Below are 24336 nucleotides of genomic sequence, written 5' to 3' on the forward strand. Positions count from 1 at the left end.
GATCTTTTAGAGCAGTGAAACAGCTTTGCATTTCACCACGACAGCAGACACATGCCACATGCCATGTTTGTCCAAATCCATAAAATGTCTACTATGAGGAATGAACCATCATGTCAACGATAGGCTCTAAACCACTGAACTGCCCTTCTTGGCTGACCCAAGACTTCGTTCCTGAAGCTAGCTATTGGAAAACATGCTTGTATTACCCCTGGTCATGTTTAATCTCAATGGTCACTCTGACGAGATTTAGAATCACCATGGAAACATATCACTGGGGTGTCTTTGAGAACGTTCACAAAAAGATTTGAAGATAGAGGAGAGCACTGACTGTGGGTGGTGTCATCCCGTTGGCTTAGGTTCCTGACTGTATAGGAGGGAGACAGAGAGCTTTCGCCCTGTCTTGCTTCCATCTGCCTCCTGACTACAGATGCAGTGTGACCACCCACCTTCTGACGCCACACCTCCCCTGCCACAGTGGGCTGTGTGTGTGTCCCTTTTCCCCTTCAGCCCCTTCTTGTCAGGAATACTGGTGCAGCAGTCAGAAAAGTATCCGTTATAATCCCTCATGAGACGGTCTAGCCCACATATGCATTTTGTGAATTTCTTTCCTAGTTCCTATGCCCCTTTCAGTAAACAAACCAAGTCAAGTTTTTGAACCAAAGAGATGGGAAAGTTCAGTTTCCACCTGTGTCAAGGTCAGATGTCGAAGCTCACAGTGCTAGGGTTTGCATATGATCTCCTCTTCCTGCCTCACTCCAGCTAACACCGGAAGTCTCCCTGCCTCACTCCAGCTGACACCGGAAGTACCTTCTGAGGATCTACCCTTACTCCCTCACTCCAGTTAAAACCAGAAGAGCCATTCTGCCAATCTCCTCTTCCTGCCTCACTCCGGCTAACACCGGAAGTGCTGTTATGTGGATCTGCTCTTCCTACCTCACTCCAGCTAACACCGGAAGTTTCCCTGCCTCACCACAGCTAACACCGGAAGTTTCCCTGCCTCACCACAGCTAACACCGGAAGCACCATTCTGCCTAGTTTATGGATAAAGACATGACACTCACAGGGACTGGGAGTTTGCTCAGAATCACCAGTAAGTTGCAGAATCAGAGTTCAAAAGTCCTAGTTCTGTTCTTGAAGCCTGTTCTCTCCCTGGACCTGCAAGAACCTTGTTCAGATGCTGCACACAATTCCCCAAGCTGACTCTGCACCAGTCTCTTACTTGCATTTGACTCTGCTGCATTTGACAATATCCCTACAGCCCAGGGACTTCACAAACATCACTGAGCTCACACAGTGTTCTGAAAAAAAATGTGACATGTGTAGTTGGGATGGCCACACATATATATTCATATGGGTTTACACACATATATATTCATATGGGTTTACACACATATATTCATATGGGTTTACACACATAAGTTCTTGTATGCATACATATATGCCTGTGTTTGACTCTGTACAAGATTTATTAAAGACCACAAGAACTTGTGTCTTTACTTCAAAGAGGAATCTACCTTTGGGGTTTTTAATCAGAAAACACGTCAAGTCCCGAGCTTTTGGGAACTGTCTTTCTTCTGCCTCTTGACAGCTTTCAATTTTGCTGCCAGTTACTTGACTCCTTCTCCTAGTAACCTGTATGTTGTTAAATATTGTACATCCCCTGACTGTCACCTGAGGAAAGCAGGACTCAGAAGGCACACCTGTCAGGTATGGACAAGTGAATGCTGGGTATCAAGGCAGGTGGTGCCGGGGTCCATGCAGGTTGGTAGGGATCCTACACAGGGTCTCATTCATGCAGATCTAACAATTCTTAGGATTCCGTGGAATGGAGGAACCTCAGATACCAGAGGTGCCCATTCAGTGACCACTCTACATATGGAAGGGGCATTGTCTGAAATGAAGATTTCTTCAGGAAAAAGACCATCCGATCTTATTTTATAAGTTTATTAGGAGCAGAGAGCTGGGACCCAAGCAAGGTCCAAACCAAATGGGAACTCCCAGTCCTATAACAAGAGAGATTGTGCCAGATACAATGGTGGCCAGGTGCTTGATCCAGGCTGCGCTGGTTCTGGCAGGAAAGTCCATCAACACACTTCGAGTCTCTTGCGCCCAGATTGTAATGGGCAGCGGGAAGACAGCATAGAGGCTACAAGGGGGCATGCAGGCAAGTCATCATGAATGTATGGAAGGCTATGAGAAGTAGTCCCTTCACAGTGGTGCAGAAAGATGTAGGAGATAATGTCAACCCTAGAATCCTGGTGTGGTTAATAAAGGCAGAGGGGTTGGTATGGTTAATAAAGGCAGCATTGGCAACAAAGAAAAGTAAAAAGCAAGCAATGGCAAATAAAACAGAAGGATTTCCTGGAAGGGAATCTCAAGAAAACCAAAGCTGGACAGAAATAGAGGACTGCCTATCAGCTTATCTCATGGTTTTCTTAGAGGGTGAGCCCAAAGCCAAGGTCTTTCCCGAAACCTCCTTAAATTCACTTGCACTACCCAGTCTGGTCTTGGTATCTCCACGGGGACTGCAGTTCCCACTACCTGTGACACAGCCCCCTGACAGTATGCCATAGCCCCCAGCTACAGAACTCGGCCGGTAGCCATAGGTGCTAGGGTTACTGAATCCAAAACTGGTCCCGGCACCGACTGCCCCAGTCGTGGAACTGCTGATGACGGCTGTGAAGGAATGAGAGACTGGGCATCAGTGGGTGCTTCAAGGTAGACGTGGCCCCAAGTCCCTCCCAGTATCCAAGGACTCAAACATATCTCTGCTAACTAAACTCCTCACGTGGACCCTAAATTTGTATTTATGGACATGTACTCAGTCCCAAGCAGATCAAGCTTTGAGGAAAAAGAGCCCAGATGTCACACTATCCCTAGTCAGCACCTGCTCTTTCTTGGATGAACAAGAAAAGCAAGGTTTCTTCCCCCAAAGGACAAATAATGGCCAAACAAAAGCTACTTTCTTGCACTTGGCCTGAGAAGGCATCTGTCTTTACATTGTTTCAATTGTGTTTCCGGTGGCTTGAGTTAGAGTACTTGTGCTGGGCCCCCATCTAGGGAAAAGAGTAGCTGAACCTTGTGGGGCCAGTGTTAACACTGATCCGTCCCACATGACTGCATAGTCTCTCCTCCCAGAGGGGACAGGTGACTGTTTCCCATCCAGCAGGGCAGTGTGGATAGCAGGAGAGAGCATGCAGCTACCAAGTGTTTCATCCCAGCCCTGGAGAAATGGTGAGTGTGTGAAGTCAGAGTTGTGGGAAACTAACTCCACTGCTGAAGAAGTAGCTCTGAATGGTGGAGGCAGCAGGAGGCAGAGCACGTGCTGCCCTATGGGGCCTGACGGCAGACTCATCACACTCAAACATTCACTTAGTACTTGTTGACTGCTTGGAACTATCCCCTCGGAGACGTGAAATACTCACAAATGCTCACTGCATTGGTGTGTTCTCCAGACATCCTGCACAGGAAAAAAGCACAGGGATCCTCTGTCACACCTAGGATCCTGAGTTATCCTTCCCATTCACCAGACAGTAGCCAGAATCAACAGCCCATCCAGTTCCACCTCCGCCAAGCCCACCAGCCACCAACAGTCAGAGTTAACAACCTCTGTCTCAAGGTTTGAGCCTCCGAGATCCTCCTGACATCCCCAGTATCCCTTCCCTACCACAGAGAGGTGGGGGCTGTACTCTTGGGGTTCCCACACTAACACTACTTCCAGGGCCCCTCTCTGCCTTTGGAGTGTCTCTTGAACCCATTGCTTGGCTGCGGGGTAGCTGAGGCCTGCGCAAGTGGAGGTGTGGGGATACAGGTGACTAAAGTGGCCATGGACAAAGCATCTGTATGACTTTAAGCCAGTCCTGGGAGTTCCAAATGATCTGTGTCCTGCCCCTCCAACTGCACTGGACTTTGTGCAGCCTACATTGTTAACAATTGAGTATTGTCACAATGAACAAAACCAGAATTACATAACCACGTAAGAAAAGAAATGGCACTAAAAATAAATACAGTGAAGACAAAGCAAGTTAGCCGAAGGGAGAGAGCTAGGTGGTACTGAGAGACCCAACTTAGGACCCACTGCCTCTGAATGAACAGAAATTATTTCTAAGGGCCATGGAGTCCTGGAAGCTGGCAACACTAAGCAGAGACTCTGAGAAGCTGAAGGAGAATTTCAAGGACAGTGCTGCCATACTATGTGGCTGGAAATCACTCTGGAATCTGTTTGTGGTTAAGCTGGAGAGCATCTATGGCTCCTCCAGTGTCTGCACCCACATCCCAGGAACCTGGATGGGGAGGGTCGAGTCTGAGCTCCCTTGCAGTTACCTGCACTCCTCCCCTTCCAGCAGTTTTCGGTAGGTGGCGATCTCAATGTCCAGGGCCAGCTTCATACTCATCAGCTCCTGGTGCTCACGCAGCATCCGGGCCAGCTCCTCCTTGGCCTGGTGCAGGGCTCTCTCCAAATCATCCAGCTTAGCCTGGGCATCCTTGAGGGCACAGTCACCTCGCTGCTCGGCATCAGCAATGGCTGTCTCTAGATTGGAGCACTAGGGGCAAGAGGTAGCACCCCCTTGAGTTCTGAGGTACCCGGATCCCACTTTATTCCCGTGTACTAATTGAGGATGGGCCTTACTATACTGCTATACTTCTTGGAATGTATCAGGCAATGGGGACTTTTACTTGGCCCCGGGGAAGCCTTGTAACTTTGCAGGGAACCCTGTGAGGTTCTAGACTTCAGTTGGAGAAAAAAGTAGGGGAGGAGGTGAGGATTCTCTGAGGGAAGGGTTTTCACAACAGAGGATAAAGAGAAGGAGACAGGGCGGGAAGGCCCCCAGCCTTCCTTGGGGGTGTGTAGGAGCCCCAGTCACTCACTTGCTTCTTCACACTCTCAATTTCTGATCGCAGTCTCTGGATGAGCCGGGTCAACTCAGAGATCTCGTTCCTGGTGTGCTTGAGGTCATCTCCATGCCGGCCAGCTGCCAGCTGCAGCTCTTGGAACTGGCAGATGGTAGGTAACAAACACATTATGACTTAAGGGTTGTGTCATCCTAATTTAGCACAGAAACGGTGCCTTTGCCTGGCGCCATGTGGCAGAGGAAGGAAGGGATATAACCTCTTCCTCTCTAACCATCGGTCCCTGAATTTTTTTATTTGCCTTAAGCCTGGCTGATCTTCCTGAGGGCTGGATTTGGCCACTGGACTCTTAGAAGTCCCGCCTCTCCACACTGCATCTTTTGAAGATGAATCCCCAACTATGACCCTCTCCACCTGCAGCCCTTTGAGGTCAAGATGAAATTCAAACTCCTAGGCACGCATTTCTCACTGCCCCTGACTGCACTCATCTGGCTTTGACATAGATTCCTTTAGTATACCAGACATGTACTCCCTTAGTATACCACCCCAAATGATTCTCATGTGCCCCGACGTCTCTGGAGGAGTAAGAATTTCTCTTCCCTCTAGAACTCTTCCCTCACATCCTCCCCCTTCCTTAAGTAGCTGCAACTCAGCCAGGTCAGGAGGCCTTCCACAATCCTCTGATTAGGTACAATTCTGTTCCCCTGATCATGGGCCCCAGAAGTCAGACATATCTAGACCTCATCGAACGTGTGTTTTTTTCTTCCTGAATTCTCAGTACATAGCATAATTCTTTTCTGTGCTCAAGAGAAAGATCCGATGACTGGCTGCATGAGGAGCCAACCAGCCGTGTTTTCTGTTTCCCTTCTCCTAGTAGCTGGGATGAGCACGGGCTATTTGGGCTGTTGTTGGACCTGGCAGGAAAGTGGGCTTAGCACTGGATATGAGTCGTGAATCTCAGTTACCTCCTGCTGTTTGGGTTGCCCGTTGAATAGACAACAGAGAATATCCCAGCTCCATCTCAGAATTGAACTTAAAGGGAAAACAGAGCAGGTGCTGTTCTTTGGTGCTTCGGGGTGTGGTGTTGCCTTGCCCGTGTCCCTGGATGCTAAGCCCTGATCTGCTTTAATATGACAATCAGTGCCCTAGATTTGGAGCACCATCACCCCTATGTACTAATGCTCTTGGTGAGTTCCCTGCACCTACGGGATTCACTCATCTTTAAATGATAATAATAAAAACTGGCCTCACATATTATGGCCAGCACCCAGACACTGAGGCCAGCACCCAGACACTGAGGCCAGCACCCAGACACTGTGGTCAGCACCCAGCCATGGTATCCCTCCCCCTAAGCCCATGGTCAAGTGGAGGTGCCAATAACCATGCAGCAAATGGTCCACAATCACACCTGTGAGACTTGTCTGAGTCTTCGAGAAGGAACTATGGAGGTAACAGCCTGGGTTGGAATGCTGGATCCTGACAACCACAGGGGTTGTCACATGACCATATTCAACCCTGGCTTATGAGGATAAATGGGACCAGATCATAGCCTACGCCATTGTCAAGAGCCCAGGCCTGTGTTGCCCCTTAGGCCCTGAAGACTAACCTCTCCATCCTAGACTGGGAAGGAGATGGGAAGAGAGATAAGGTCTCCAAGGGGTGATTTCCCTAGAGAAAAAGCCCAGTAATCAGCAAGGAACAATTAGACAGTTACCATCAGGATCAGAGAAACCAGATTATCTAGGAGTCACCTCCCTCCCACCCACACCCAGCAGGGAGCTAAGATGTGAAGGATAGCAATGCCCTTGTCATCATGGGAGATGGACTTAAAAGAAAAGGTGGGAGTCGACTGCTCCCAGATCACACCGAGGAGACCCATGATTTACCGTAATGACAGACCTGAGCCTCCCCCACACGTTCGGAAGAGCACTCTGCCTCCAGAAATGCTCCATTTCCGTCTTGCAGTTTGCACCCTGAAATGGCTGCCATGGGTCTAAGGGGAGCCCAAGGACAGAGTTATGTCTTTCCCCTTCTTGTTCCCACAATGCTGAGGTTGGTGTCATGTTCCCAGGAAGCTGGGGGCTGCTGTGAGTCACGGAACAGAGAAAATGAGACCAAACCAGATTCCCCTCCCTACACGCGTCTCTGGAGAGGTGTACCGTGAACCCCACCTTGGTCTGGTACACCATCTCAGCCTCCGCCTTGCTCTTCAGGGCAATGTCCTCGTACTGAGCTCGGACCTCAGCGATGATGCTGTCCAGGTCCAGGTTGCGGTTGTTGTCCATGGAGAGGACCACAGAGGTGTCGCTTATGTGCGACTGCATCTGAGTAATCTCCTGCAGGGAACAAGAAGGGGTGGGATGCCTACTGTAACCGGGGAAAGGGGACAAAATGGTGGCCTTTCCCAGGGGGATAACCCCCGACCATCCCAAACAGGCACAAGCAGGCATTCTCTAAAGCTGTGTAAGGACAGAGCCAGAGGTTCCAATACCGTGTTGAAAAACTGCCAGGGGGTGTGAAGCAAACTGAGAACATGCAGGTCTGTCCCAAGAGTAAGGAAAGCAAAGGAAAATGCCCGGCTCTCACCCAGCCTTTGAACCACAAAGCCCTCAGCTCACAAGTGTTAGAGGGCTCCCGGGCTCTTAAACTGACCGATAAATAGGTCGTTTACCACCACAAGTCCTTCCTGAATCCATAGCTAGCGGTGAGGACAAGCCTTACCCCCTCGTACAGACACTTGAGGAACTTGATCTCTCCATCCAGGGCGTCCACCTTGGCCTGGAGCTCCACCTTGCTCATGTATGCGGCATCCACATCCTAAGGGGAATCCAGACAACTCCCGCTGCCCAACCTCTCTTATGAACCCCACCCTGTGGATAACTGTGCCAGGAACAGACTCAAGACCCGAGTGGGGGCAGCCCTAAGAGTTTGTCAGATATCGGGGCTTGGCCATTCCTAGAGTCCTGTATGCTGCTGGGCCTAAGCTGGGATGGACTATCCACAGCTGGACTCTCGTCCATTTACACAACTGTGGAAAAACTGGCTCTCGGCAATCAATCACCAGTGTCCACCACGGACAGAGCCGGACTCCGTCTCCGGGATGGTCGGCCTCATTCCTTCCTCTGCTTTTACCACGGTGGGGGACCCAGGCCAGGTACCCTGCTTACCTTCTTAAGCACCACAAATTCATTCTCAGCAGTTGTGCGCTTGTTTATTTCTTCTTCATACCTGCAGGGGAAGCATCAGTGAACAGGGGCTCGGGGTGCCAGTGTCTGTGTGCCTAAGTCTTTATGTTCTCACTGAGAAATACCACAAGATGTCTGAATTGTGGGTCCTCAAGCAGGTGTTTTCAGCTGCCCCAACTCGGTAGTGCCATTTGGCTGAGCCGCCAGTGGGGACCTGGGCCTGGTGGCTGGAGGGTTTGGGTCTAGGGTTCTTCTGATACATGGAAAGTGAGTCAGTTTTTCCTCTTCCTTCTCAGAATCCAAATCACAGGGGCAGGACTCTGCCAGCAGATGCCCGTCACCAAGAACGCCACTCCAACCTGGGAAGGGGGTCCAGGAAGCTACCCCTACCCATATGCATGTCAAGAAAGAACGTGGCTCAGATGTGTGGGACCCAGTGAAATTGAGAGAACCCCAGTGGGAAGCCCATCTGCTGCTCGTGTATGGGGTTTCCTTGGAACTTAGAGCACCCTGGGTGAGCTAAGGAGCTGGAGTTCTGTGTTGAACACACACAGGCGCTCTCTAGGAGGGCTTAGGAAGCAACACACGAAGGAGAAAACACCGCCTGCAAGGGCATCCCTGGCACTGCCCAGCAGGCTGAGTATCCAGGTCCAGTCTGCTTGCCATGACCATGAAGGCTCTGCTCTTGCCGGGTGAGTGCAAATGGTTTGTTCTATCCAAGTTCTGTCGCCCTGAAGTCACAGGCAAAAGTCCCAGCACCTACTTAGGAAGCCTCACCCCAGGAATCAGCTAGCCCACAGTGCCGGACTCACCTCTTCTTGCAGTCCTCCACGGCATCCCGCATGCCCCTCAGCTCGGAGTCCAGCCTCACCCTGTCCCCAGATAGCGAATCCAGCTGCTTTTGCAGGCTGCTGATGTGGGCCTCGTAAACAGGCTCCAGGTTCCTCCTGCAGTTGCTCAGGTCCAGCTGCTGCAGCAGCTCCCACTTGGTCTGCAGCACCTGGTTCTGCTGCTCCAGGAAGCGCACCTGAATGCAAAGAAAAGCCACATGAGCCCACTCCACAGCCTACAGGGTCAGGGGGTGGGAAACTTCCTTCCCAAGAGGAAAGGGTGGGTTTTGATCTGCTGTGTGACGTTGGCAGGTAAGTTCTGAGGGGGAAAAAAGCCACCCAGGTAGCTCCCTTTAGGAATCCTTAGTCTAACAGCCAGAAGGCAGCCCTGGAGGTCAGGAGGGGCCCAAGGTGAGAATGTGAGTTTCCTTCCAACCCATCACAATTTTGGCCTAAAACTGCTGGGTCAATATTGACCAACTGTAGAAAGCTACTCTGAGGCAAGCTCTCCCATGTAAATTTGCCTGCTAACTTCCCACTCCTGTGGCCTGGTAGTCTAGTCTATGTTTGGCCTTCTCCCTCCCTCCACACTCATGGCCTCCTCCAGCCTACCCAGAAGTCCTATACTCAACTGTACCAGGACCTTGAGCTCTCTGTGGTTTTTACGCCAGGAGTTTCCATTGCTAATTGTTCACCTGCCACTTACTCCTAGGTACTCAGACTTCAGTGTGCATCCGTATTCCCAGCGGGCTCCTGAGAATACAGACCGCTCAGAGCCCTGGCATTCTGCACCTCCCAAGGCCACTGCTGGCCTCTCCTCTGCCTTTTCTGGTTCTTCCCCACTCACCCACTTCTCTACCAAGAGGCCACTGCCCTGGCTCCTACACAGCTCTTCCAAACGTAAAGACCTCGTACAAGCTCTTTAGGTCCGCCTCTCAGTTCTGGTGTCCTGGGTATTGTCTGTTCCTCTCTGCTCTGCCCTGTGATGTGCCTGTGTCCCGGGAAGGGGTAGCATCACCTGACAGGGGTCCGTGAGGGCAGTGGAGGTGGATGAAGAAAGGAGATACTTAGCTATCAGCAGGCTCCCACCTTGTCGATGAAGGAGGCGAACTTGTTGTTCAGAGCCTTGATCTGCTCCCGCTCTTGGGCGCGCACCTTCTGGATCTCCGGGTCCAGCTCCACGTTGAGTGGGGCCAGAAGGCTTTTATTGACTGTGACCTGGTGGATGCCTCCAGGCAGGCACAGGGATGGATTTGAAGGCCCCAGAGCCCCACCGCCAAACATGCTGCCTGCAAAGCCGCTGGCCCGATTCCGGCCAAACCCATATCCCCCGGTGCGCCCGCTGCCACTAGCCACGTTGAAGGAGATGCTCCTGGGACTCCTCAGGCTGTAGAGGCTCCGACTGCTGAAGCCTCCACCGAGCCCTTTGCCCCCTGCCCGGTAGGAGGATGCGCTGCCTCCTGATAGCACAGCCGAGCAGCCGCTGAAGCCCCTGTTGGCAGCTCCAGACTTGCAGGTGAATTGGCGATTCATCGTGAAGAAGCCACGGACAGGGAATGAGAGGCACACCTTCACCAAGGGTCTGACTGTTCACCAAGCTTGTGATCTTGGCCTTCCCCTTTATAGAGCTCAAGAGAACAATTGGTCTAATTGTTGGGTTTAATTTGCCTGGAAGGAAGAAATCATTTTCTCCTATCAAAATCATAGACATAGGGCGACTTGAAAACCCCCAAAGTGCTGGGCTTGCAAGTCCTCTGTGTGTAATTGAGTCTTATCTTATTAGCATGGGGTAATTAGTTAGGCCATGATATCCCCAGAAAGATCTTGGCTAGGAAGCTCGTCATGGTCCCAGCTGTCCTTCTCCAGGGGTTTGGGATTGTAGGAGTGCTGAAGGAGACTTCTAATTGACAGTGTCATCGCTGAGAAATCTCCTACCTGTGCCAGCATCAGATCATCCACCTCAGAGACCCTGGCTAAGCTGCTTTCATGTGGTTAGGAAGTCCCAAGGCCTGATTTCCCAAGGCTGCTGGAAACATTTCTCATGTCTGATTCGCCAGGGACACGAGACGGGAATCCAAATCCAGGCTCCACCCTCCAGTGGTGAAGCTCCTGTGTGCCTTCAGGTAGGTCCCATGATTCCCTGTGCCAGTCAGGTGCCAATCTACCTTCACCTGCACGCAAGGTCTTTTACCCTCAGTCCTACAACGATTGGTACCGGTGCCCATCTTCCCAGCTCCATAAAAAAGACCACTTGGGAAGCCTGAAAGGAAGCGGGGTATGGAATTCATTCTCCACCTTAGAAGAGCATCCGGTGGCTCAGAGCCCCAGCAGAGCTGAAGAACTAACTATTGGTCTAGATCTCTGAGGAAGATTAAAATGTCAAGATCCTCAGGGATCCTGGGAAATGTGTCTCTCTGGGGAATCTTCTCTTGCTTCATTCTGAGTGCAGAATGTCCTGTTGCTGTGGCCACAGCTGTCTGATATGAGCCTGCTCACCCTTCTCGCTGTCTCCGTGACCGTGCCTGTGGCTGCAAGCAAGCAGGAACAAAGGAGCCGGGAAGAGGTTATCCCGGTGATAACTTAAGAATTGACTGACGGTGAGTTTCTGGGACTCCTTAGCTAACCTCCTGGTAGAAATGGTTAAGTTCACTCCTCCTACGTGGAATATTCTACATCCCCATCTCTACTGCTCCCGTACACTGCTTCCCTTTCCCCTCTCCCCTGCAGGGGTAGACAAAGATGCATCTACATGGGCAAAACCTAGTGTTCGAGACACAGCCACCCACTCTACTTCACTGCCTTCTCATTTGTGCCCAGTCCAAATCTACACTGCCATGCTAATTCATATCTCCTCCTCCCTGGAGAGGATCACATGATAAAGATCAGACTGGTGGAAACAGAGCATCCCACTGGGGCTAGCATAAAACACAGCCTTTGTGACCCTCATCTACAGAGAGCCTCAGGGCAAGCTTGGCTCCAAGGAATATCACTGGGAAGGAGCCGTGTAAGAAGTCACTGGCACATTTTCACAAAGGAGTATTACTGCACTGTTGAAACAAAATGGCGTCATGAAGTTTGCAGGTAAACGGATGGAACTAGAAAAAAAAAAATCATCCTAATCGAGGTAATCTAGACCCAGAAACACAAGCATGGTGCGTACTTACTGATAAGTGGATATTGACTGCTTAGTAAAGGATAATCATGCTACCATCTGCAGGCCCACAGAGGCTAAGGAACAAGGAGGGCTCAAGGGAGGATGCATGGATCTCCCTGGAAAGGGAAATCGAATAGATTTTGGGGGTAGACTAAGGGCAATGAAGATGGAAACAGAAGGGTTTCGGGGGGAGGTATGGAAGGAAAGAACACTGGGAGAGGTGACTAGAATTGGGGGGCTTTTGGGGAGCAACATGGGAAGCTAATACAGTGGAAACTCCCTGGAACCTATGAGGGTGAGCCTAGTGAGGACTCCTAGTCATGCGACATACAGAGCCTGAATCACCCCTCTTCTATAACCAGCAAGGTTTCCAGTAGTGGAACTAAGACACCAGCCCAGTCACAAAACCTTCAACCTACATCCTTTCCTGCCCTCAGGATGTGTTGGGGCAATGGTGGTGCAGAACTTGAGGGAGTGACCAACCACTGACTGGTCCAACTCGAGGCCCACACTAGGAGAGGGAGCCCATGCCTGACACTGCCTGGATATCCAGGAACCAGAGGCTGGATATCCCAGAGGCCTAGGACAGAACCAAACAGCACTGACAAAAAAAAATGTCAGTGAAATGGTTCCTAATGATATTCAACTATACTTATAGTTCAGTGCCTAGCCCAGTTGTCATCAGAGGCTTCCTCTAGCAACTGATGGAAACAGACGCAGGAACCCACTGCCAAGCATTACACAGAGCTCCAGTGACCCAGCAGAAGAGGGGAGGAAGAATTGTAGGAGCCAGGGGGTCAAGGACACCACCATAACACAACCTACAGACTCAACTAAGCAGGACTCATGGAGACTCAGAGACTGAGATGTTTTGTTTTGTTTGTTTTGTTTTGTTTTGTTTGTTTTACAATGTCTTGGTGTGGTTCCATAAAACAGGTTGGAAGGTGTTAATCTTCTGTCTTCTGGAAGAGTCTGTATAGAATTGGTGCCATTTTGTCTTAATCCTCTATATCCCTCAGTGCCTGTGTGCGAAGCCAGCTCAGCTATGAAACCTTCCCAGTCCCCACAATACTGTCTAATAAGAGCAGTAAGGAGCACACAGCCCTGCTGCATACAGTGAAGCAGACAGTTCTCACTTCCACTGTGTTTATCTTTCTAACAGCCCTGTAAAGAGATGCTATCTTATTGTTTTATAAATGTGTAAACCCGGGCTCTGAAATGTTAAGTTGTTAAAATGTCTCACATTCCTTCATCTAATCTCTTACTATATTTTTACTAAGTGCTGATTGAGTTTCAAAGAACCAGAAAGTGAGCCCGCCCCAGAGCCTCCAGAGTGCAGTTCTCAAACCACAGCCTCAGGTGCACCTCGAGCTTGTTAATCCTGTGCACTTTCAGGATCCTGCCAGCTCCTCTGGGAGCTGCGAGTATGAGTGTGTGTTTTAAACAAGCTTCCAAATTACTTTAATATACAGAGCAGGTCCCAATGTACCCACCTCACTAACTGCATCCCACTTTGAGTAAGTGCAGCCATCCCTACCTAAACGGTGAACTTCCTGCTGGAGCTCAGTCTTCATCTCTGAGCGTCCAAACAAGCCCCTCGCCTCCATCATGGTGTGAGACATTTAGCTAAGTAGAATGAGAAGAGCTTGGAGAATCCCATGCTCACACCCATGTTCACACTCATGCTCACACCCATGTTCGCACTCATGCTCACACCCATGTTCATATGCTCACACCTTTGCTCACGCTCATACTTACATTCATGTTCACACCCATGCTCACACACATGCTCACACCCATGTTCACACTCATGCTCACACCCATACTCACACCCATGTTCGCACTCATGCTCACACCCATACTCACACCCATGCTCATACTCATGCTCACCATGTTAATGCCCATACTCATACTCATTCATGCTCATGCTCACACTCACCCTCACACCCATGTTCATACCCATGCTCACACTCATGCTTACACCCATGTTCATGCCCAAACTCACATCCATGCTTGTACCCACACCCATGCTCACACCCATACTTACATTCATGCTCACACTCATGCTCATACCCTTGCTCAGACTCGTGCTCACATCCATCACCCACACTCACACCCATGCTCACCCTCATGCTCAGACAGCTCTTCAGCCTCCTCACTGATTGTGGGTCCTAAACCATGATCTCTGGGGAAATGGAGGATGCATAGACTATTTTCTTGCATTCAGAGCTTCCAATATGACCCCCTAAAATGATTCAGAACTACAGTTTGGGAGAAAAAGCAATTCTCCCAATGTCTCACAAGTGTACCTTATTCCCAGTGTGAGGCTTTCCCCATTTCACAGCTTAGTGTTCAACCTTAGTGGGCCTCTAGAGGGGTCTGGCAGGAAGAAGAGTTTGTGAGTGAAAAAAAAGCAAGGTGCCTGGTGTGCTGACACATGGCTGCTCACCTGTACAAACAGGAGCAAATTTTTCTGAAGATCCCATTCAGGTATTCTGGTTCAGCTTGGCCAGGGAGAGAACACTCATAGGGACATAAATCTGTCCTGTGCTGGGCTGAGTATATTCTGCTCTAAAAACTCAGCTGCAACAAATTTGGTAGCCATCCAGGGCTCAGCTAGTTTGCACTGAGCAAAGATGGGGAGGGGACTCTGTGGGAACTGCTTCCCAGGAAGAGCACTTCTGCCTAGAAAGAAATTTTCTATAAACTTCCCAGCTTGCCACCCAGCAAAGCCATGGCCCCCAGTCTGTCAAATCCTTTCTGAAAATGTTACACCAACCCTGTCTCCAGGAATCCCCTGCCCTCTCCCAACACAGGAAAACCTCCTGAGCTCCCCAGACACCCCTTCCTCGAGGGTTCATGCCTCCTTCAGGAGCCCTGCTTCTATCATTCCAAAATGTCCTTTCTCTGTGGGCCCCATTTTCTACAAAAGCTTGACATCCAATAGACATTACACAAGATCAATTGCAAATGAAGTTTATTATGCAGAGACCCAGACCCCAGCACTCAGAAAGCAGAGTCCATTCAAGAGGCTATGTACAAAAAAGCATAGTTCCCTAGACCACTGTTGGGGGGTGGAATAGGGAGGCTACCCTGGGGTCCTCAGTACACCACTATCGGGGAGGGACTGCCAGGCGGACAATGCGAGAGACCAGGAATGGGACGCGGTTGAAGACACACTTGGACAATGCAGATTCTTGCCCAGAACACAGTGAGTATCTCTGACTCTAACTGTTAGGAGAGATCTTTTACCACCCCCTCTCGAAAAGAAAAAGAAAATGACATCATTGGTGGATTACAGATATTGGGGTTGATCTGAGTTAGAGACACAGCTGACATTCTGGAAATCAAAGAGTAGAGAGAGGACCCATTTCTATCTAAAGGAGAAGGTCACGCCGGAGCCGCAACCTTCCCCTGACCCAGAACCACCCCTTTCAGAGCCGGACACTGCCCCTCCAGAGCTGGAGCCTCCTCTAGAGCCTCCTCCAGAGCTGTATCCTCCTCCTCCAGATCCTCCCCTGGAGCCTCCTCCAGATCCTCCCCTGGAGCCTCCTCCAGAGCTGGAGTCACCTCTAGAGCCCCCTCCAGAGCTGTATCCTCCCCCTCCAGAGCTGGAGCCTCCTCTAGAACCTCCTCCAGTGCTGTATCCTCCTCCTCCAGATCCTCCCCTGGAGCCTCCTCCAGAACTGTATCCGCCTCCTCCAGATCCTGATCCAGATCCTCTGACACCAGAGCTTCTGCCTCCAGAGCCATAGGTGCTTCCTCCTCCTCTTCCGCCGTAAGACCCTCTTCCTCCTGAACTTTGACCTCCGGAGCCAAAGCCAGCCTTAGATGCCACAGATGAGGAGATGGTGCTGCTTGTCACGGCTGTAGGAGAGAAGGCATTAACCCAGAGGTTCTGACCACCCTTTCCCTCCTCTACCCCCAAAGGCAGGTGAATACCCCACTACGTACAGACAGACACATTGTCGCTGAAGTCTCCAGACATCCTGTCAGGGAGAGGAAGGAAAGGATTTGTGAGTGGGCATCTGGATTCTGCACGGATCGACAAGCTTTGCGACGTTTACCTACTAACGACCTTCAGTTTGGCTACTTGGGTCAGCCACACCTTCTATGCTAAGTGATGACAGAGGTGGCGACAGACCCCGCACTTGTCTACAGTCTGACTCTCAGTCCATGCTGAGGTCTTACTCCAGTCAAAACGCACACTTGCACTGTAGACCCGGAGTGGCTGAAAAGCCAAGTCACTTCCAACTGCCTATCCCAGTTTGTACTTACAGCTCAGAGAATCTGCTATCTGGAGTCCATGCCACACCCAACATTTCAAAACAAGGCCACACCGTGAACATTCAGCAGAAAGAACTGCTGTCAAGCTGCCTACTTTTCCTGGGCTCCCTGCCTCCCGTTTCCACTGAAGCCTTGGCTGTTCCAACCCACATTACAATGTCTGCCAGCTCCTTCATGCTCACAGGAGACATTGCCTCTCAGACAAACATGTAGCAGTCACTTGGAAAAGGCAGCTTCCTTTGTCATGCTGGCTGCCGACACCCAGGGCTGCTGATACCAAGGGTGTTTCCCTTTCCAACAGCTCCAGCCACCTTAAGTCCCTAAGGATGCTGGTGACAACATAGGCAAAGGACTCTCCTTAAAGCAGTCAAATGATTCTGTTTGTCATTATAGAAGCTTTAAAAGAACAAAGCTTGTTCCTCCAACACGTTTGATGCCACGTTGCCCATTCCAGATCATACCATGGTGGGGAGGGGAGCTAGTCACCCTACAGACTTAGGGACAAACACTTCAGCCTGTCTACCCATGTTCACGTCGTTTTGTGTCTCTTTAAAAGACCAGGATGTTTAAATGTCTGGTGCAGGCCCTGCTTATCACTCTGTACCGCTTAGAGAACAATGCCGTTGCTCTCATCGTGAAAGTGTGCTTAGGGAAGCCTGTTGACGCCCTTCTCGCTAGTCTGAGGCCCTGCCTTGGGAGTTTAGACCCTGATACCCTCCCCAGCAGTGCCCCTCACCTGCACTCCTCCCCCTCCAGTAGCTTGCGGTAGGTGGCGATCTCCACATCCAGGGCCAGCTTGACGTTCATGAGCTCCTGGTAGTCCCGCAGCAGCCGAGCCAGGTTCTCTCGGCCCTGCTGCAGGGCCTCCTCCAGGTCAGTGAGCTTGCCCCTGGCATCTTTGATGGCGTGCTCCCCACGCTGCTCTGCATCTGCAATGGAGTCTTGCACACCTTTACACTGTGAGAACAGAAGAGAAGGCTCCGTTTGTACAGAGTGGGGTCAGGCTACCAGAGAGCCCTTGACCCTCCCAACACAGGTAGTTCTGCTGCCCATTGAGCAATCAGCTCCCTGTGTCCCTGGCAATCAGCTCCAAGGACCAGGTCCAGCTTGCACCAGCCCGTTCGCCACCCTTCTGTGAACACAGTCGTCACAGCTGGTGTCTAGGGGAGGCACCAAGCAGGAGCAGGAAGCTATGTCTACCATCACCACAAGCCCAACCAAACCAGATTTTGCTTTGTTTGCCGTTGCTCCCTTTAAGTCAAACGATTCTTTCCCTTTGCTGATGTTCACTTCAGAATATTTCTTGAACTATTCTAAAAGTCTAAAAGCATTTGTCTGGAGGAAATTTGGATTGGCGTGAACTAGATTAGAACTTCTCAGAGGGACAGGGAGAGAGACAGAGAGACACACACAGAGAGACAGACAGAGAGACAGAGAGACAGAGACAAACAGACAGACAGAGACAGAGACAGAGAGACAGACAGACAGAGACAGAGAGAGACAGAGGGAGACAGACAGAGAGAGACAGAGACAGCGACAGAGAGACAGTGACACAAAGAGAGAGAGAGAGAGAGAGAGAGAGAGAGAAGTCCCACCTGCTTCTTCACATGTGATATCTCCCCTTGCAGCCTCTGGATTGTTCGGTTCAACTCGCTGATCTCCATCTTGATCTCTTTCAAGCTGTCCCCATGTTTCACAGCGGTGACCTGGAGTTCTTCATACTGATGAGGGAAAAGGGAGATGGTTCACAGGGAAGTCTAACTGAGGAAGGCCTAGCCTGAGCTAAAGAAGGCTGGTGACAGGCAAGGCATGGTGAACCAACCTGTGACATCTGTATTCACAGCTGATGAGAACCCATCTCACATGGCCCAAAGGATCTAGTGCTACTCTCTGTGCCGCTCAGCTTCCATTAGACGGACACTCCGGTACCCTTCCTGGATGTGACCCAGTTAGGGAAGCTCAGCTGCTGCTCCCTGTGTCCCCCTGACTTGCCTTGCTGTGGTACAGCTCCTCCGACTCAGCCTTGCTCTTGTGGGCGATGATCTCGTATTGGCTCTGAACTTCAGCAATGATGCTGTCCAGGTCAAGGTTCCGGTTGTTGTCCATGGACAGGATGACATTGGTGTCGGTGACATTCTGCTGTAGCTGGGACAGTTCCTACAACACACAGACTGATTGACCATCATGCTCTGCCCCCCTCACCCTCCCTGGCCACAGAGAGCAAAAGGCCCCCTTTCCCTGGCATTGAGGAAATGAGGAGTCTCAGGCTAAGCCCTGTGTGTGAAAAGTGGTGTCACCACAGGACTATCGTCAGGATGGCAATGGTGACAGAAAGGTGTTTATGAACATTCTAGTAAAACACCTTCAACACCATGCCAATAGATTCCAGAAAGAATCTGGTCCATGGCAGATGCCTCAAAGTTTCCTTCCTGTCTCAGAAGTGGGCTGGGAAGGGAGCAGGAGACATAAGGCATTTTAACTTCAGGAATGCAGTGAACACAGGGAAGCCCTCTTCCAAATGGATCGGGGCACCGGGGGCTGGAGGAAAGAGAAGTTGATCTGGTATTTCCAAACCTCATTCAACATCAGAAGAAGAAATTTCTCTCCCCCTAGCCCTGCACTAGAGAAGCACCTTGGAGGACTGCAGTGGTTTTATTGTGTTGAAACCAGCAGACTTCTCAACATTGGAAAGGATATTTTTAGTAGGAAGTAAGGGTCTGTTGGGGACAGCATCCTTTACCGTGTCGTAGAGTGTTCTCAGGAAATCGACTTCCTGTGTCAGCATCTCCATCTTGGCCTGCAGCTCTGTCTTGTCCATGTAGCAACTGTCCACGTCCTGAGAAGAAGGATCCGACCCACCATGAATAGCCGCCTGAGTGGATCCCAGCTTCTATCTGATGCCTCCACCCACTGCGTGGTGGTTAACTACCCTCTGATATCCCAGCACTTCCAGATAAACTGTATCTCCACTGAGTCTCATTTAGCATATGCATCTCCTTGGGGGAATTCATGCCCAGATCTACCATTCACACACTCCAGCATCGTCAGAGCTTACATGGACAGAACATGACCAATGAGTCTCCCTCCTGCCTTGAAGACATGCTGAGCTCCCCTAATAAGTGATATGGTTTCTGTGCCTTTCCACCATATTCACACCTCCCATCCTACCTGCCCATCCAGACTCTCCTGAACTTACACGGATGGTTCTCTAAAACCCCTGTGGGACCTAAGCTAACACTTTGTGACTTTCTAGCTCAATCCTTGATGAGCTTAAATCATTCATAAGCAGGCGTTATAAAGAGCCCCATTCCTCCTGTGCTTTTGAGAAGAATAAAGTGCCTTCTTTTCTTTTCTTTTGGCATTTTTTCCCTGACAGTCTTTAAGTAGATCATTGATGAGGGGGTGATCTCCCAAACACAGCAAGCAACTTGGAACGTCGCCTGTGGAAGTTAGAACTCAGAGGCCCTAGTTCTTCTCAAGAGAACCAGCTCCTGACATGCCCCTAACCTAACTCTGGCTGTGTGCCTCACAGTGATTTCCTAGTGGCTCCCTCTCTTGACACAGTGAAGCAGTCCTATTTCCACGGGCCCAGGGTAGTCTCTCGCTCACCTTTTTGATGGTCACGAAATCATTCTCCGCAGACGTGCGCTTGTTGATCTCGTCCTCGTACCTGTTGAGCCCCCAAAAGACAACTGCAGTTAGGATAGTCCTTCCCCCCCCCCTTTTCTACTGGAAAAATTAAACTCTCTTTAAATGCCCAGATTGAAAATATGAAAATCCGAAATGAAGGCACTTTTCTCTTCATTAACTCAAGCATGTCTGAGCACCAGATCCCTGCCTCCTTGGCACCTCAAAAAAGGTGCCCCTACCATACCACCTTTGTGTACCAGCCCAGGCACTACTGAGAGATAAGAGAGTGGGGAAAAAAATCCATCTCCACTTGAGGTCTCCTCTGTCACCTACTTCTTCTTAAAGTCTTCCACGAGATCCTGCATGTTGTTCAGCTCTGAATCCTGTGAGTTCCTTTCCGCAGTTAGCCTGTCCACCTGCTTCTTGAGTATGCCAATGTAGGCCTGGAAGACGGGGTCCAGGTTGGTGGTACGGGTGCCTACATCCAGCTGCTGCAGCAGCTCCCATTTGGTGTGCAACACCTGGTTCTGCTGCTCCAGGAATCGCACCTACAGCAGCCAGAGGAAGAATACAGGAGGTGGGGGTCACCTTTCACACCCATGAGCCACTCTTACTCCAAGAACCTTTGGTGCCACTCTGGTGGATGTAGAAGTCACAAGACTTCACCCTCACTATCCAAGGGGGGACTGGGAAACACCGGGCAGAGCTTCTGAGCTCCCCAACATCACACATGGAAGTTCTGTAGACTTCTAACGAGGCCTCTGTTCCTCTCCATGCTGAACTCTCCTGGTTCATGCTCACTGCTTTACACCCAGCTCCTCCCCAGACCCCAGGCATTCTCCTCCTCTGTTCTAACACCCTTCCAAAGCCCTATAAATTCTGGACAAAGAAAAGAAAGTAGGCACCTGCTGTCCCAGCAGCAGACTGAAGCAAATAAGAGAATCCTGGGGACAGGCAGGGCTCCTCCTCTGAGTTTTAAGAGCCTTGTAAAATCCTGTCCAATTCTGAGGCAGAGGAACCAATTCAGCAACACCCCTAAGTGGCACCCATAAAAAGTTTATGGGTCGCCAAAATGAGCTGGTTCTTTGGAAGGCTGGAATTTTATTCAACCCCAAACACATTCCAAGTATAGATCCCTGGGGTTTATCAGCCTAATTAACAGGAGTAACAAAAACTATCCTTTCTCAATATTATTTTCCAATCCTGCCGTCACCTGGCCTGACCTGCTCTGTCATTACTTGCCTATTTTGGCTTTTCTATGAGATCAGAAATCTCTATAAATAGCATTTATTTGGACTGAAAAATAGAATAGAAAGAAACTGTTGAAGAATATGTAGTCCACAAGACCAGCATCTCTCCTATTTGGAATTTGCAAAGTCCCTTGGCTACGGTGGCCTCATCAATGACTCTTGAGGGAGAGAATCTATCCTTTTCTTTTCAGCCAGCGCAGCAATTGCAGGATCCCAGCATCTCATCACCGAAGATGCGGCCGCTCCCACTCACCGTGTCAATGAAAGAGGCAAATTTGTTGTTGAGGGTTTTGATCTGCTCCCGTTCCTGAGACTTCACGTTCTGAATCTCTGGGTCCACTTTAACATCAAGAGGCTGCAAGAGGCTCTGATTGACAGACACTTCATGGATGCCTCCACCAGGGAATCCTCCAGGGCCCCCAAAACCTCCAGGGCCACCTCCAAAGCGTCCTCCGCCAAATCCACCGCCTCCGAAGCCGCTGCCACCTCCAAAGCCGCTGCCACCTCCAAAGCCGCTGCCGCCTCCGAAACCGCTACCACCTCCAAATCCTCGGCCTCCTCCAAAGCCAGAGCCACCTCCGAAGCCACCGCTGCCTCCAAAGCCGCTGCCGCCTCCGAAGCCACCGTAGCTTCTGCCACCAAATCCACCACCGTAGCCAGCCACGCTACTAGAGATGCTCTTGTACCCTCCAAGGCCAACAAGACTCTGACTGCCAAAGCCACCTCCACCAGAGCCTCCTCTGCCACCACCGTGGCGGCTCAGGCAGGAGAAGCCGGAAGTCGATCTCCGGCTCCCTCCAGAGACCACAGCTGAGCCACTACTGAAGCCCCTGAATCCACCGCCTCCTCCTCCGCCTCCTCCTCTCCGGGACTTGCAGGAGATCTGGCAACTCATGATGGTTTTGCTCAGCAAGACAAGTGACCGTTCCTGAGCAGATCCAAGGCTGGAGACTAAACTGTGCTGTAGGAGACTCACAGGGTCCCTTATATACCTGCCGACTAGGTGTTGGTGAGCTTGGGCGTGGGCCCACTTATGCATGGGTTTGGTTCGCCTGGAAGCTATTCTTGGTGAGTGATTATCAACCTAATGGCCATTAAAACATCTACTAATCAGCTCCGATCCAGAACCTGCTTTGATTTGCGGACGGCTCCGGTTTATCTGTGCATCTGTCATGCAATTTGATTTCTGTAAAATCATCAGAAGAGGAGATTAGTATTTCGGTTTCCCAACTTGGAAAAGAAATGTCCTGAAGGTTGTGCTGCTCCCTGTTGTGGACCGACCCATGGGAAGCTGGCCACCGCCCAGGCCTGTGTGGGCTTCCTTCCCATCTTAGCTTGCCAGGGAGGGAGGTCCAGCATGAGACTCAGAGAGCACGCACTCCAGATTTCCAGCTCTCCTGCCTCCATGTGGCCCGGGGGGGGGGGGGCGCACGACAATGGTGGAGAGAGCAGCCTGTGCTTATGGAGAGAAGCTGGGCTCCGATACTGTAAAGCTGCAGCCACTTTATCAAAGCATCTCAGCCCCTTTCTTCCCAGGCCGCAGCAAGCATACAGATAGCCAACCTCTGGGGAGGGGATCATATTGGGTCCTGTCACCAGGAACTTTTATGACCTTCAACTCCGTTGGGGGGCAAAGAACAAAAGAGAGTTCTGTCCTTAAGTCTATATGACTTGGGATGCATGTGAACGTGTTGCTTTGAGATCCAAGTGTGGACCAACTCTGTTGCTCAGAAACCATGCGCTGCCTTGTGATTCTGAAGGTGTTAAGAATGCAGGTTCTTCACTGACTTTCAAAGGTGGGTGAGCTTGGGAAAACCCAGATGGTTTATCCAAAGTTGCCAGCCACACAGAACACTCGCCAACAGCAAATTCAGACACAGTTTCTCCTGTCCGGATGGTCATGCATCTAAGACAGACACTGTGGAGAAATAGAAGGAACTCAAAGTCAGAGACTCTGGATTTAAAATCTCAATGTTGCCATCGTTCTGGCTGTGTGACCTTGAATGAAACTTTGAGTGACTGTTTGCCTTAGTTGTAGGGTAGAAAATTGGTTTGTAATGTCTTGATAACCATGCTATCGTAAACGTTAAGTGATGTTATTTTGAGTGAGACAAAGATATTTTCCTTTCCTTCCAACCTCAGGGTGCTCATCTCTCTTCTGATGGCCTAGGCCACGCTTTCATTGTGATTGAGAGAAACGGCATTGGATAACTCATGTCGTTCTGTGAGCCTCGGTTGCTCAGTTCCCTCACCTACACAAAGTAAGGGGAGGATAAAGACAGGAAGGATGAGAAGAGGAGGGATAGGAAGAAGGATAAGGAAGAGGAGAGGAGGAAGAGGGAGGAGAGGAGGAAAAGGGAGGAGGAGAGGAAGAGGAAGAAGGGTAAGGAAGAGGAGAGGAGGAGAGGAGAAAGAGGAGGAGGAGAAGAAGAAGAAGAAGAAGAAGAAGAAGAAGAAGAAGAAGAAGAAGAAGAAGAAGAAGAAGAAGAGGAGGAGGAGGAGGAGGAGGAGGAGGAGGAGGAGGAGGAGGAGGAGGAAGAGGAGGAGGAGGAAGAGGAAGAGGAAGAGGAAGAGGAAGAGGAAGAGGAAGAGGAAGAAGAAGAAATTCACAGGTACAAGACACAGTTGCTAGGTAATGTCTGAAACCCAATAGATTTTATTCACCTTCTGGTTCTCCCCCTTCTCCCCCTGTATGGTAACTATACAGCAGGGGTGAGAACAGAGATAAGAAGTGGGGAGGTGTTGAGCTATTTCATTTGCAGTAGAAGAATGCTGAACAAAGCAATCCAAGAGTCTCTTTTTTTTTCCAATCCAGCTTATATAATTACAATCATGCAAGTATACTATAAATCTAAACGCTTTGGAGACTCAATCCAAAGCCAAATGTGTCATTATCTATGGATATCTAAGCAACGCCCTAATTGTCCATTACTCCACTCTGACTCTGCCCGGGCCGTGCCAGCTTCAGAGGGGTCTGAAGTGAAGGAGCGACCATTTAGTGAGCATTTGCTACAACATAGTTTTGTGCCCATCCTGTGGTCGACATGAACATTTTAACTTTGCTCTTGCCAGTCCTGCAGCTCTCTCAGCTGAGCACCTGAGTCTCTGGTATGTGAAAACCAGGTTGAAGGAAATTCCTCCTACCCCTC

The 24336-nt window shown here is 50.3% G+C and overlaps 2 protein-coding genes across 2 annotated transcripts; both read right to left on the reverse strand.

The window, feature by feature from the left end:
• Nucleotides 1–1930: 1930 nt before the first annotated feature.
• Krt73 (keratin 73) lies at nt 1931–10442 on the reverse strand. The gene is made up of 9 exons (NM_001008808.2): nt 9956–10442; nt 8849–9063; nt 8019–8079; nt 7573–7668; nt 7023–7187; nt 4870–4995; nt 4324–4544; nt 3426–3460; nt 1931–2676 (listed from the first exon to the last, which is right to left on the reverse strand). The coding sequence occupies exons 1-9, from the start codon at nt 10397–10399 to the stop codon at nt 2420–2422; spliced, it is 1620 nt and encodes a 539-aa protein (NP_001008808.2). The 5' UTR covers nt 10400–10442; the 3' UTR covers nt 1931–2419.
• A 4555-nt stretch (nt 10443–14997) lies between these two features.
• Krt2 (keratin 2) lies at nt 14998–22150 on the reverse strand. The gene is made up of 9 exons (NM_001008899.2): nt 21441–22150; nt 20271–20485; nt 19917–19977; nt 19048–19143; nt 18300–18464; nt 17903–18028; nt 17044–17264; nt 15975–16009; nt 14998–15887 (listed from the first exon to the last, which is right to left on the reverse strand). Exons 1-9 carry the CDS (start codon nt 22080–22082, stop codon nt 15394–15396), a joined length of 2055 nt encoding a protein of 684 aa, NP_001008899.2. The 5' UTR covers nt 22083–22150; the 3' UTR covers nt 14998–15393.
• Between the last annotated feature and the right edge of the window lie 2186 nt (nt 22151–24336).

The sequence above is a fragment of the Rattus norvegicus genome, chromosome 7 (genome assembly GCF_036323735.1).
Source record: "Rattus norvegicus strain BN/NHsdMcwi chromosome 7, GRCr8, whole genome shotgun sequence".
NCBI classification, from domain to species: Eukaryota; Metazoa; Chordata; class Mammalia; order Rodentia; family Muridae; genus Rattus; species Rattus norvegicus.